This window comes from Ictidomys tridecemlineatus, chromosome 7, assembly GCF_052094955.1.
Source record: "Ictidomys tridecemlineatus isolate mIctTri1 chromosome 7, mIctTri1.hap1, whole genome shotgun sequence".
Classification (NCBI taxonomy): domain Eukaryota; kingdom Metazoa; phylum Chordata; class Mammalia; order Rodentia; family Sciuridae; genus Ictidomys; species Ictidomys tridecemlineatus.
Genome location: NC_135483.1, coordinates 8,863,247 through 8,876,136, shown reverse-complemented (window position 1 = coordinate 8,876,136; position 12,890 = coordinate 8,863,247). Strand labels below are relative to the sequence as shown.

General features: G+C 51.5%; 2 protein-coding genes across 5 annotated transcripts in view; one reads left to right on the top strand and one right to left on the bottom strand.

Moving 5' to 3' along the window:
• The window catches only part of Tg (thyroglobulin), a 209,662-nt gene that overhangs the window by 133,772 nt on the left and 63,000 nt on the right, over positions 1 to 12,890 (top strand). The gene's annotated exons all lie outside the window — the stretch shown is intronic.
• Sla (Src like adaptor) overlaps positions 1 to 12,890 on the bottom strand; it is a 53,297-nt gene that overhangs the window by 3,507 nt on the left and 36,900 nt on the right. For 3 of the 4 annotated variants that reach the window (XM_040293616.2, XM_021724035.3, XM_005316140.5), the window contains 4 exons: positions 8,059 to 8,158; positions 7,121 to 7,207; positions 4,288 to 4,391; positions 1,898 to 2,029 (listed from right to left, as the gene is read on the bottom strand). In XM_040293616.2, coding sequence (XP_040149550.1) covers positions 1,898 to 2,029; positions 4,288 to 4,391; positions 7,121 to 7,207; positions 8,059 to 8,158 — 423 coding nt within the window. Of the gene's footprint in view, positions 1 to 1,897; positions 2,030 to 4,287; positions 4,392 to 7,120; positions 7,208 to 8,058; positions 8,159 to 12,890 lie in introns of those variants that run through there. The other variant, XM_040293617.1, reaches the window with a different exon arrangement.

Below are 12,890 nucleotides of genomic sequence, written 5' to 3'. Positions count from 1 at the left end.
GCCCCCCAGGGGTGACACTGGTCTGGTTCACTCCCCTCCACACAGCTCACTGCAGTGCTCCAGCCTCTCACTCCTCGGGCTCCGGAGACCCTGCTTTCAGGGTCCCCTGCTCCCGATGTCCCTGGCCATGTCTTAGAAGAGCACAGAAAACATCGTGTATTTTCAGACCATTTCAGTTAGTTGCAGAGGTGAACCGATGCTGGGGCCAGGGTCGTCTCTCTGGAAGGCACTGGCTCAGTCCAGCCCTCCCTGTGGTGCAGCAGGCCGAGTCTCTTGGCCTCCTGGTCTGTGAGAGCTTTGTTGGGGCAGCATTCATGTCATGTTTGCTTTTGTCTATGCAAAATTTATGGTCTGCACACCACCCTGATGATTGTTATTAAAAGCCAAATACCACGACCAGCCTTCACTCCTACCCAGCACAGTCGGCTGTTTCCAGGACGCCCTTCCTCTTTCATTTTGAACTAACTGAGGTTTTCGGTATCACAGAGGCGATATTTGTAATCATTTATTTTGCATCTGCCACAGGCGCCAGGCTGGGCTGCACATGGCGCAAGAAAGATTATGCTTGATAATCATTCAGTCCCCTGCTGGGGCCACTGTCACCACCTTCCAGGAATGAGAAGCAGAGGAGGCGGGGCACTTGCTCCAGCCCCCCCAGCCTGGGCCCCAGGGTGGGCCTGCCTCTCCCGGCAGCCTCTGCTTCCATGTCACCCGCCACTTGATAGGCCAGGGATGTCACCCAGTGGCTGCGTGGGTTCCTTTCTCCTTGAAAAGGCCTTTGCTCTTCTGATTCAATACCCTGACTCCTAAAGAGCGCTGGCAAGGTTCCTCAGGGTGAAAGGTCAGGCACCTGAACCCAAGGGGAAGCCGCTAACAAAGTGGGAAGGGCTTCTTCCCTGGCTCCCCCCAGTAGGACAGAGCAAGAGCAGCCCCACTCAAGAAAAAGTGGGTACCACTCAGTAAGTCCTCAAGGTCATGGCCATGTCCTCTCCTTAGCACCTCCAGAGAGTTGGGACAACTGGTGTCTGCATTGTGTGGAAAGAAAGTGGGGCAGACAGAGGCAAATATGCAGTCCAAGGTGGCCCAGCTCCCAGTGAGCAAGCAGAGCTGGAAATAATCACTGAGGTGCCAGAACCAGCTGTTGGAAACTCTGCAACTGTTTACAATTGTTCCTTTGTCCAGGGGCAAATTCCAACTCCTGAGCTGGCATTCAGGACCTGCACAGCTGAATCCCACTTTCTGTCTTCTGACTCTACACTGACCCATCACTCTATCAGAACTAACCACGCTTCTACCATCTTGGAAGATGCTCCCTGTCTTGGTCTCCCCATCTAGCAAGCAATATGCAAATTAATAAAATAGATGCCTCATCCTTAGGATCTCTTTGGGAAACACAGACCAGCATGCGATCACCTAGGCCACACTGCACAGTTATCAGAGTGCAAGGGAAAGGAACCCTGGAACACTGGGACAGAGAGGACTGGCCAACAAAGTCTCACTGCTAGGCTTCATCCCAGAGGTGGCCCACGTTGGCCTTGGACGCTGAAGAGGGTTCTGACAAGCAGAGAAGGGGCAACGAGTGGGACTCCAGAACAGAGTCCCCCAAAATGCAGGGCCACTTAAAGAGCTGCCAGCTGTCTGTGTGTGGGATACAGGAGCAAGTGGATTGTGGGGTTTATAGGTGGAGAGAGGGTGGATTTGAGATGAGGTGTATTGTACCTAGTAGGACAAGGCTCAGAGGCTCTTGTACTCTGAGTTAACATAGTAAGAAGTCAGAATGGGCAGAAAGCAAGAAAAAAATCCCTGGCTTCAGTTGGGGAGCTAGGCCCACCGAGGCTGTGAGGCCGCAGCAGGCAGTGCAGAGGGGCCTCCTCCTCCAGTCCCAACTGTTTCTTACCTGAGTAGTGGTTGACCAGGTCCTCCAGGCACTGGAAGGTGAGCCTCGGGGAGATGTAGTACCAGTTGTTTGGCAAGCGGAAGATGCGATAGTGCTTCACCTGCCTGTGTCTCACCGACAGGGAGTAAAAACCTACAGGAGGAGAAGGACAGGTTAGTGGCTCTACGTGTTCCCTCTCAAGGGCAGCCAGCTGACTGGCTCACCTCCCCAGAGGCACCTAGCTGCTCACCCTGGGTCTAGTGCAGTGACACTGGGAGGTGGCACCCTGTCAGGACCACAGCCCCTCCTGCCCTGGACCCCTCTTTTCAGATGTGGTTCCCAGTTGAGAGCCCAGGGCAGCTGTTATTTTAGCAGCCCCCCAATGCACTCAAGAGGGTTCTTACTGCCAGCCTGGGTTTCCAGGCACAGAGGCCTAGTCCTCCTGCTCCTTGAGGTGAACCCTGTGGTGCTGTCTTATCCCTGTGACTCCGGAGGCCACCTTGACTGCTTAGAGTTCAGTTGCCACCTATAGCTCCAGGCCGTGCAGACAGACCCTGCCGGCTTCCTAGTGTGCACTGAGGTGTTTGTGCCACTGCTTTCCTCCCTCGGCCCCTGTCCCACGGACAGGGTGCTCACAGCCAGGTCCCCTTTCCTCTCCCTACCCCCCTCTGACTTAAGCTCGACTTCCTCAGGGATTGGAGCAAGTGACAGTGCCTGGGTGTCCACGAGTGTCTCTAAGAAACATGTGAAAGATGACATTTCTCCTTCAGCGTCACAGGTGGTGACCAACACAGGCTGCTAAGAGGAGAAGCTCAGGCATGTACCAGCAGCCCTCTTAGCCTCAGCCCCCCAAATGGAGCATGAGAATTTGGACTTGGTTGATGTTTAAGGATCCCCCTGCTCCATCCCCTGGGGTTCTAGGAGTGGAAAGTGCTCAAGAGGTGGCGAGAGGGGCAAGGAATGGGCATTCATCCAGTCTGTGCCCCGGGTGGGGGACTAAGCTACTTCCAGGCAACGTCTCCTTGAATCTCAGAAAGGGCCTGGGAGGTACTGTCCCCAGATATTTTCCAGATGGAGAAATAGAGGCTCAGACAGCCTGAGTGAGCGTTCAGAGGCGCCCAGCCTGGGTTTAGCCGCTCTGGGGTGTAAGCTTTGCTTTCAGCAAGCTCCTGGTCCGCCCTGGGGCACATAGTTACTTGTCAGCCCTGCCCTTTGAGTCACCCACCATGATACTTCTTGTTATTTCAACTGGAACTGGAAATACGGCAAGCCAGTCCAGGGCAGTGCCTGAAAAGTCATCAGAACTTTGCACCCCCCAGTGGGCGGAGCCTGCCACCCTGCCCCACTGCAGATCTGCTGAGGACCTGGATAACTGAGTGAGGCTCCCTCCCTGGCCATGCTGCAGGGCTCTGAGCTGGGTATCCTTCCTCTGGGGCCCAACAAATATGCCATGTTTGGCCTCTGTTTGACTTTGTTGTCCTCTGGTACCTTCAAGTATCTGACAAGAGCTCTTGTGGGACGTTAGAATCCCCTATGTTCCATCTGTGTTTCCCCCAAGCCAGGCTGTGCTCATCTTGGTGAAGACTCCAGGGCCAGGGGGCCCCGGCCCTTGGTGGGTGCCTGGGAAATACTTAGACTGCGTCTTCTCCTCCTTGACAGGAAGTGAACAAGAAGCAGGCTAAGAACTTGCCAGATCTCCGCTATTCGAACAGTTGCTATCACGATCACCAGTGGGGGAGCCCTAGCCATCCAGGGTTTTGTTCCTGTGACATGAAGCTGTTACTATGTCTAGGAACGGTGCTGTCCTTAATGCCTGACCTGAGGCTAAGAGAGAGAGAGTAATTCATGTCTGAAACTAGGACTTGGAACTCCTGCTCTGAACCACAGAAGGCGCCCTGCTATCTGCTCAGTTGACGCAGGAAATTATGATGATAAAGGTCTGGTGAGCAGGCAAACAGGCACATGGGCTTGTCCCCTCTGAGAGGCCCAGAGAACACTGATCTCAAGGTCTTTCACACAGCAATGACACTACAAGAATTATCACATTGGAATCTCACCACTTTACAAAGGGAGGTTCTCTCCACTTCACAGACGAGAAATCTGAGTTCAGAGAGGTAAACCCGTGCAAGCCTCAGGACTGATGTCTACAGGCTGGGCCATGCCATTGTCCACCTCTGTGTGCCCAGCATGCTGCCCATGCCTGGGCCATGGTAGTACCCAGGGCCATGGTAGTACCCAGTCACCTGCTCCCTGTTCCTGGGCCCCTAGCTATCATGCTGGCCTTGCTGCGGGTGGGTGGAGGTGGCTGCAAGGAGCTAACCACCTACACCCATGTGCACACGTAGGCAGGAGGGGCAGCCAGGAGTAGGGCCTGCCTGTCTGAGCCGGGCACGGAGAGACAGGCTGCTCACCTTTCTTGGTCTCGCTCTCTCTGATCATGAAGGAGCCGACCTTTGTGTCTGGCAGCTGCAGCAGCTCCTCCGCCTTCTCCCTGCCCAGTCCTTCAAACAGCCACCTGAGACACAGGAGGACAGCTGTGAGTAACCTGCATGTGCCCTGCCCACAGAACCTAGAGACAGCTAAGACTGAATGTGAAGTTGAAGTCTAGGTACTGTGAGGGTGATGGGGTGTCAAAGAGGAGGGACATCAGCTATTCATTCACTTATTATTCTTTCCTTCATTCATGCACTTCTATGTTCTATATTTCATATAAAGTTCCCAAGTGCCTATCGCTGGCCAGGTGTTAGCCAGGACATGATCCAGGAAGCATGGGACCTCTCAGCCTGTCCCTCCAATGCTTGCTGGAACATGCACCGTATGTAATGTGTAGCACGTGCCGTTATACAGGGTCCTCTGTGGCTGTGGCAGTCTGCCTTCCACGTACCACCTTGCACTCCGAGATAGCCACCCTCCCTGTGCCCTTGTCTTGTGGGTTTCACGGTGGCATCCAGGAGGTTGGGCTTGGCATATGCTTGTGAGTAAGAAGGAAGAGACGAGAGGTGGCCCGTGGAGGCCCCACAATCAAGCCCTGCTGTGCCTCCATCTGATCTCCAGCACCCTCCATTCTCACGCGTTCAGATACTCGTCATCGCGCCAGGGGCTTCCTGTGTTCCTTGCTTTTTTCACTAAACAGTAAGATGCAGTGGTGGCACTCTGGTAGCTCACTTTTGGAGTGGGGGTTTCGCACCCACAGGAGACCTGATGCTCTTGAGTCCTCCTGGGAAGCTTCTCTGGGCACAAAGGAATCTGTGTTCCAGGTGAACGGGCTCTTTGCAAACCAGGTTCTGCCAGACCTCAGCTGGGCAGGAAGTGCCTTGTTCGCATGTGGCTGGGGCACATGCAGACACAACTCCCATCTCTCAGGTCCAGATCGGTGTGTGCTGTAACAGGCGTTGGTATGCCACTGTCTCAGAAGGCTTTAACGTTCTCCAGGGCACAGGAGCAGATCCAGGTCAGCAAAGCCTGTCTGTCGACTGAGTGCCCTGAGCGCCAGGTGAGAAGACCCAGAGGTTCTGTTTGTTCATGTATGTGCTCGTCACTGTGGTCACTTTTGCTGCTGGGATGATGATCATGCTGTATTTGGCCAAATATTTCAACTATTCCCTTAGTTCTTCACAGTGCATAAAGTACTAATTATTTTAGTGTATGCAACAAATACTCATTTATTCAAGTTCTTACACAAAAGTCTACTTAGAAAGGGGAGGACAACAGACAAGGAACAGCAGCCACATAGGAATACTCACTGTGTTTGTATGTTACACTATGTTGAGCACTTTAACCCTAATCCTCACCTCAACTCCCTGAAACAGGGACATTATCCTGCTCACAGATGAGGATGCTAAAAGTCAGAATGATTAAGTAACTTGTGCACGTTACCATATCAGTGATTGAGAGAGTAAAATTAGAATACATTTTTCCGGGACATGCAATTCCACATCCTCTATACTTCACTGCCCTTTTATCTATTCTGTATTTTAAGAAATGTCAATGCATCAACTAGATCAGTTGTCCTGTAGGGTCCTGTAGGTTGTTTCTCTGGGTTCCCACCACCCCGGCCCCTGCCAGCTTCAGTCCCACATCTTCAGCATGAAGTGTCAAGGTGCGTTTGCTAAGGAATGAATGGATCAAAGCCCAGCCCCTGATGTGGAAGTGTGACTTGGGTTTCTTTCAGAAAGTGACTCTTGTGTTCAGTTTCACCAGCCTCAATATGGAAGTGTTTTCTGTATTCGTGACTAAGATCATCAATACTGAAATCAATGTACTCAATTCCAGTCTTCAGAGTATTTGTGTGGTCATCTCTGTCTCACTAGACGGGCGTGTGGCTCTGGACAAGAAGCTATTTCATATTTGGACAGTGGTCTTTCCTTCCTTCCTTCCTTCCTGTTTTCTCTACGCTGAGCACTTCTTGGCTGAGGTCTGACCTTGCTAATTTGAGAGGTGAGAAGACAGTGGCTGGATGAGGTTAGGTAACTCCCAAGGCCCTTTCCCTAGAAGGAGGGAGCCAGGAAGTGAGTCCAGGTGTGCTATGCCGCAGAGCCACCAGGGGCTGCCCCAGCCACCCCTGCACCACTACAGGAGGAAATACTGCTTCCCTCTGCCACGTCCGAGGTCTCCATGATCCACTTCTGTTTGGCTCGTCTGCACCTCTGGTGGGTGTGTGGGCATGTCGGGCAGGGAGCACTCTGTGCCTCTGGATGTGGAGTTGATGAGAATGTGGCTCTTTGCAGAGTCTCGCTGTGAAGTCTGGCATTGCTGCAGGAACCACTTGGAAATTGGCCTTCTCGTTTTCCCAACAGCCCTGCTCTTGGGTCATGGCATTACGTGTCACTATTACCATCGTTCTGGGTTGCACTTTCTTTTCGACAACTAATGATTTCGGAAACCTAAGCAGCCTGGGCTCCCTCACCTGGGCAGAAAGTGTCAGAGGCAGGACTTGAACCCAGATGGCTTGAGCTGCTCCACCTCCCTGCCTCCAGTGGTAGGGCATCTGCGGGTCGGTGCTGAGCAGCAGCAGCACCTCATTCCAGCTGAGCAGCCCAGCTCCCTCATTCACTCCAGGGAACCTGAGTCCCCAGGTGGAAGGGATGGGTCCCAATCTGCATCATTCCCGAGAGGCAGAGATGGGGGGTGCCCTTCTTGACCCAGTGTCTTCCTTGCCACTGCACCATGCTGGAATCCCTCCCTGCCATCTCCTGAGCCACCGGCACAGGCAGCATGATGTTTAATGGTGACGAATGTACTCACCCGTGGTAAACTCTGGCCACACAGATTCCCGGGATATAACTCTCCCGACCAGTGCTAAGAGAAATGGCTTTCCACCAGCCTCCTTCACTGTCAGAACGGAAAGACAAGATCAGGATGGGCAAATGGACAAGTGAACAGGATCAGCAGAATTACCCCATGGCAGCTGGGGACAGTTCTCTTCTAAGATCTGCCATTGCCCAGATGCACCAGAATTTCTCAGTTTGGGAATTGAGTGCTTAGTGGGTGCAGGCAATGCATTCATGCATGTGTGTGTGTGCACGCACACACACATGCAACAGACACCCCCATTCAAGCTAGCAGCTAGCTTGGAAGCATTCCCACTTAATAGAAAAAGCCACCTTCAGGGATCAGCAGCTGATGTTCTCAACTGCTATGCTATAGATGGAGGCTTTTTAAAACCAGTGTTTACTGGTTTGATTTGTACCCTGAAATATAACCAAAGATATTCTGTGTGTCTATATCAACGAGGATCCAAAGAAAATGGACTTAGAGTCCCTGTTTGTCCTGCAGACTGTTTGGCATCACTCTGAAGAGACAACAGGAATAGGAGGCAATGCTATCTGTCATCAAAGTGTTTTCAGACCCTGGGTCTCTCTGCCCAGCTTGTGCTGGCACAGGGTTACCGCACATGTGGCGGGGGATGAGGCCAATACGAGAAGCAGAATTGGGATCATAAAAGTCTCAAAGCCTAGTTATAAACAATTAGATTTTAGCCAGCAGTCCATGGGGAGCCATTGAAGGTTTCAGGGCCCAGCCACATAAGGGGTAGGGTTGCAGTGTGGGCCAGACTTCTCACCCCACAGTAGGATCAGGGCCCATGTGGAACTGGACAACTATAGCTAAAAATCTAGTGCTTCCCCTCCAAACTGAGGTTCTCCTGTTTTGAGGATTATAAAAGTTTTGAAAAGCTAACTCACTCAGAAATCACACGCAGTTTCTCCCCACGGCGGAATATTGGGGGGCTGATATCAGGAGATGGGTAGTCACTCAGCACCGCCAGGAAGTCACTCTCCAGTCCTAGGGAATGAAGCAGAGGGGCGTTTTGATTCACAGGAAGGAAGCGCAGCCCGGCAGTCGGTGGGGACCTGCCCAGCTGCTACGGGTTTCCCTGGAGACACCTCCTCCTGCACCCAGGTGTCCAGGGCCCCCTGTAGAGGGTGGTGCAGTGCTCGAGGACCCCTGAGGCCAGCCACACACCCCTGTTCTCAGGCCTGCCTTGGGCCTAGTGTTCTCATCTGAGAAATGGGGATCCAGAGCCTGTGAGCTGAAGTCAGAGCTGGCTTCAGGGTCTGTCCCAGGCCTCCATCTCTCCGTCTTTACAACAAGCCCCATCTCTGTTCTGGGGCCCCTCTGAGATGAGATAAAAGAGTGAGGCACCATCCCACAGATGAAAGAATGCTAGCAAACATCCCTTCTTGTTACTGTGGCCCCAGCTGCCCAACCTGGGCTTGTGTGTCTCAGATCTGTGACATGTGAGTGTCAGGGGGTGAGGACAGATGAGTTCTGAGGACCCTCCAGACCAAGCGGCTATTAACCTAGAGGCTGCAGAACACTTCTTCCTTACAGAGTGCGGGCCCCTATGTGGGCGATCTCGTTAATAGTGACTTTTGTTGGGGGTGGGCGTGGTGGAAGAAAAAACGAAGGACCTTTTATTATGTGTATATTGAAAATAATTTTAGTAAATTTTGGAAAGGGAAAGAATGCTATTTGGTTCATGTGAGCACAACTTACTCTGGAGATGTGGTGATAAGACGTGAATTTCCTTTCTGATGCTAGCAGTATCTGCTTTGCATACTTATTGGTTCGCCATAGTTCACATGCACTATACATGGGGTGAGACAGGTACATTTTGGGGAAATGATATGGCTTGCAAAGCAGCAGCAGCCATAACTGCTGTGGCTGCTGTCACTCCACCTGCTGGCTAGGCAGCCAAACTCCCAGATCTGGTGACGACTTTATTCATTCATTTGGTAGCTATTTAGTGAGCATGTACATGAGCCAAGCATCTATGAGAAAGGCAACCCTTGTCCTCAAAAGGGGCTCATGGTCTAGAAAGCACACCCACAATCATGGGAGGAGCCATTCCTGTTCCCTCACCCCAGGAATTTCTGGAGAAATCCCAGCACTCAGTTGTGCAGGCTGGGTGGCCCACGCAGGCCACTTTCCAGGATCCCGACACCCTGCTGAGCACCCCCTCCCTATCTCCTACAATGCACGTATCCTATAGCCTCCAACTCTGAAATCTCATGGACAGACTGAGTCAAAGGAGGCTGAGCTCAAGGATGAGTAAGAAGGGTAAGCAGGGCTTCCAGTACAGGGTTTGGTCATCAACTGATAAATGAATCAGGAGGAAGTCATCGCAGTGGAACAGTATGCTCAACTGTGCTGCTCATTTGAGGAAAGCAAGTCACTGACAATAAACTACGTAAAAGTAAGAGTTCCTGTGTGTGAGATGGAAACCAAACGTGACCTTTGGTGTTCTTGCGACCCTTGGAGGAAGGTCAGGGCTCCCAGGAAGCAGCAGGGTCTGGCCACAGAGAAGTGACCTGTTGAGGCCTCTGGCCCATCTTATATCAAGCCTTGCCTGAGCCCCAGGATTCTCCCTCACATGTTGCTTCTTTGGATTCAGAAAGGAGTCCTTCCCTTGTACTGTCAGGACACACCCTAGAAGTCCTGAGTTCTAATAAGGGGTGGGGATGGATTTGGTGAGGCATGAAGCTTGTGCAGACTTGGAGGTCCTCCAGATCTGAAACTCCAAATGCAAAACGAGGCTCAGGACTTGGAGGGGGTTGTGCTGGGGAGGGGCCAACAGCACTGGATCTGCTGGGCTTTCTGGAAAATCTGCCTGGACTCTAAGGCAACTGTACTGAGGTGAAGTGACAGAGTGTGGACACACCCTTCTGTCTTGGCCCCGAGTTTCCTAGTCTGGAAAATGGCAGGTTAGAAATGCCTTCAAGATGGAAACCCCTTCTTCCTGGTCTAATGATGACTGAATCTGAAAGGACCATTTGTAAACCAAGCCCCTATGGCTTAGGTGCCAGGCTCGCCAGGCTCCTTGGGCCTCAGAGCCTCTGTGTGGGCTGTGCCCTCTGCCTGCTACACAGGTGCCCCCTCATCCTCCCTTCCCCACCTGTAGCCTCCCCAGAGAGGGCTCAGCCTCTCATGGATCTATACCCACTCTCTGGCATTCTCCTCTGAAGTCAAGATACCAGGTTGCATTTTAATGTTTGTGTGACTCTCAGGGCAATGTCCATGTCCCCACCTGGCAGTGCATTCCAGGAAAAGCCCACATGTCTTCTGAGTCCTGCAGCCCTGAGCCCAGCCATGGGCCTATCCCTTCAAGGTTGCTCAAGGCAGGTGTATTGAATGCAGATGTGGAGCAACCTCTGTGCACTGTGTCCTCAAGGATGGCCTTTGTGCTGTATTTAAAGCTGGTCCAGGAGAAAGGGGACTATACTGTGGCTTGAAGCAGGGTGAGCAGCCATCCCAAAGCCCCTTGTGAAAAATGAGCATTGAAATGAGAGTCCCTGGACACGAAATCTGGGACAAGAATGGAGCCTTGAGATGCAGCCTGCGGCAGGAGGGACGAGGAGCTTGCGGTTTGGATGTGTGGTTCAAGAAATAAAAACAAGCAATCTGGTAATGTTAAAAACAAGACCCAACAGAAACAAGAACCAGAGCAAAATCCCAGTATAACCAATTGTTCCAGTGGAGGAAAAGGGGCTCATGGGGTAGTAAGTTTCAGTTTTGCAATGGCGAAGAGAGGTTTCCTGTGGAATTTCCACAGCAGGGATGTTTTTGTACCTATAACGTTTGAATATCATTGAGGCAACCTTGTGTTTGGGCTTTCGTTTAAAGATTAGATAGCTTCTACCTGGTCCTTTGCAAGGGACGTGACATCCCCTTTACCATCAGCATTAGAGAAACAGGACAAAGGCGTCGGCCAGGACTGAAGCCTGGTGTGCCCTCTGTGGGGGCATGGTGGCCTTTCTGAGCAAGTGCTTGTGCCACGGTCCCTTCTAAGTCTTGTCTGAGCTTTGGTCCCCACAGTGAAATAAATACAAGGTAAGATATTTCCCTTTGCTGCTCAAGTTCAAACACATTCAGTACTTCTGGAGCCCTTGGCATTAAGGACAGCCGCCCATTCAAACTAGACTAGATCAATGAGCTACACAGAGAGAGGCCGGAAGAAGCGGGTGGGATTATCGCAGTCTTAGGGAAACAAATTAAGTGTAGAAATGTGTGCTGAGCAGGAAAGAAATCCAGGGAGAATTTTCAGAAGAGCTTTATGGAAAGAGAATGGGCTTCGAAATAATCAGACCTGGCTTAAATCCACCTCTACCACTTAATAGCTCTGCGATTTGGGGACAGATTTATTTTTAATGAATCTGGCCTTGGTTTCTTTATGTATGAAAATGAGAAATATAAAAAATCCGTCTCCTGTGGTGGGGTCAAGGTCCATGGTGCTTCACAGTGACTGGCAGGGCCTTCCCCAGTGGGTGGCATCCAGTGCCCCTTTCCTGCCTGGCAGGGTTACCATCCCACTGTCCACGACCAGTTTCAGCCAGTAGTATTGCAAACTTTGCCACCATCTAGTAGTACCAATGAATCTGCTCTATGTCCTCTCATCATCTAAACACAAACTCTATTTGTGAGCGCAGAAGATGAAATTCAGAATACCAAATATTTGCTGATAGCTCCGCTCAAGAATGAGTGATGTTGAGCAGAATGTACAAAAGTATAAAATAGGAAATGAGCCCAGAAAAGGAAGGGGCCCCTTGGCAGAACTTACTGGCCATGATTATTACTTAGTCAAATACAGACAGGCCTCTTTTGCATTATTCTTTGGAGTGTCTGGACCATTTTTCTTTCCAAGGCTGAAAACATTCTTAGTAGCTTTCATTTTTAACTGTGTGGCAAACTCTCCGTTCCTGCCTTCCAGTACTCCACCCAGCCCTACACAACACATGCTCTTATTCGAAGGGAAGAATCCAAAGCTGGGAGAGCTCTTGTAAAGTGTCCAGGGAGAGCAAGAGGATTCCCAAGCCCGTGGTCACCCCATGAAGCCACATGGCACTCCTGGGCACCTAATATTCAGGGTCTTCCAATTTCCTGAAAATATCAGGATGAAGGCCACTCCAAATGAGTCCTTGGGCCTGGCACTAGCTGCAAGAGCCGCTGGTAGGCTGGGAGCTGAATGGCCCAGTGATTTCAGCTTCTGGTTTTACACTCCCTTGAGTCATGCCCAAACTCGGGGACTCCTGCCGTATCACAGCAGGTCTGACTTTCAGTAACTTTTTCAGGAAATCACACACATGCAAGAACCAATCACATAGAGCTCAGCAGAGCCTAGCCTGGCGGAAGGTCTGCAGGTTGCGGGTCACTAAGAACTATAGGCTGAGTTCCTCTAAGGTTCTCTTTTTACCCAAAACCTTGGTTTCTCCATGTGTTAGTGGACAGAGCAGAAGCAGTCAGACTAAAAGCCACCAGGGGTCAGTTCCCATACTCTTAGGACTCAGGGGGAGCTGGCCCAGAACATAAGGATAGAATTGTCTCTGGGCTCCAGGGCCCCAGAATGTGTTCCTTATGAGAACTCAGAGCTCCCCACATGCCAGAGGCTTTCAGCCCTCCTTGCTCTTTCTCATTTCCATCCCCGGGCCCAGCAGCGGGACCAGGTGGTACAATTCTGGATCGAGCCACACTGGGCTGGTGCTGTAATGTGTTTCCAATCCAGTCCTCCCCCGCCCTG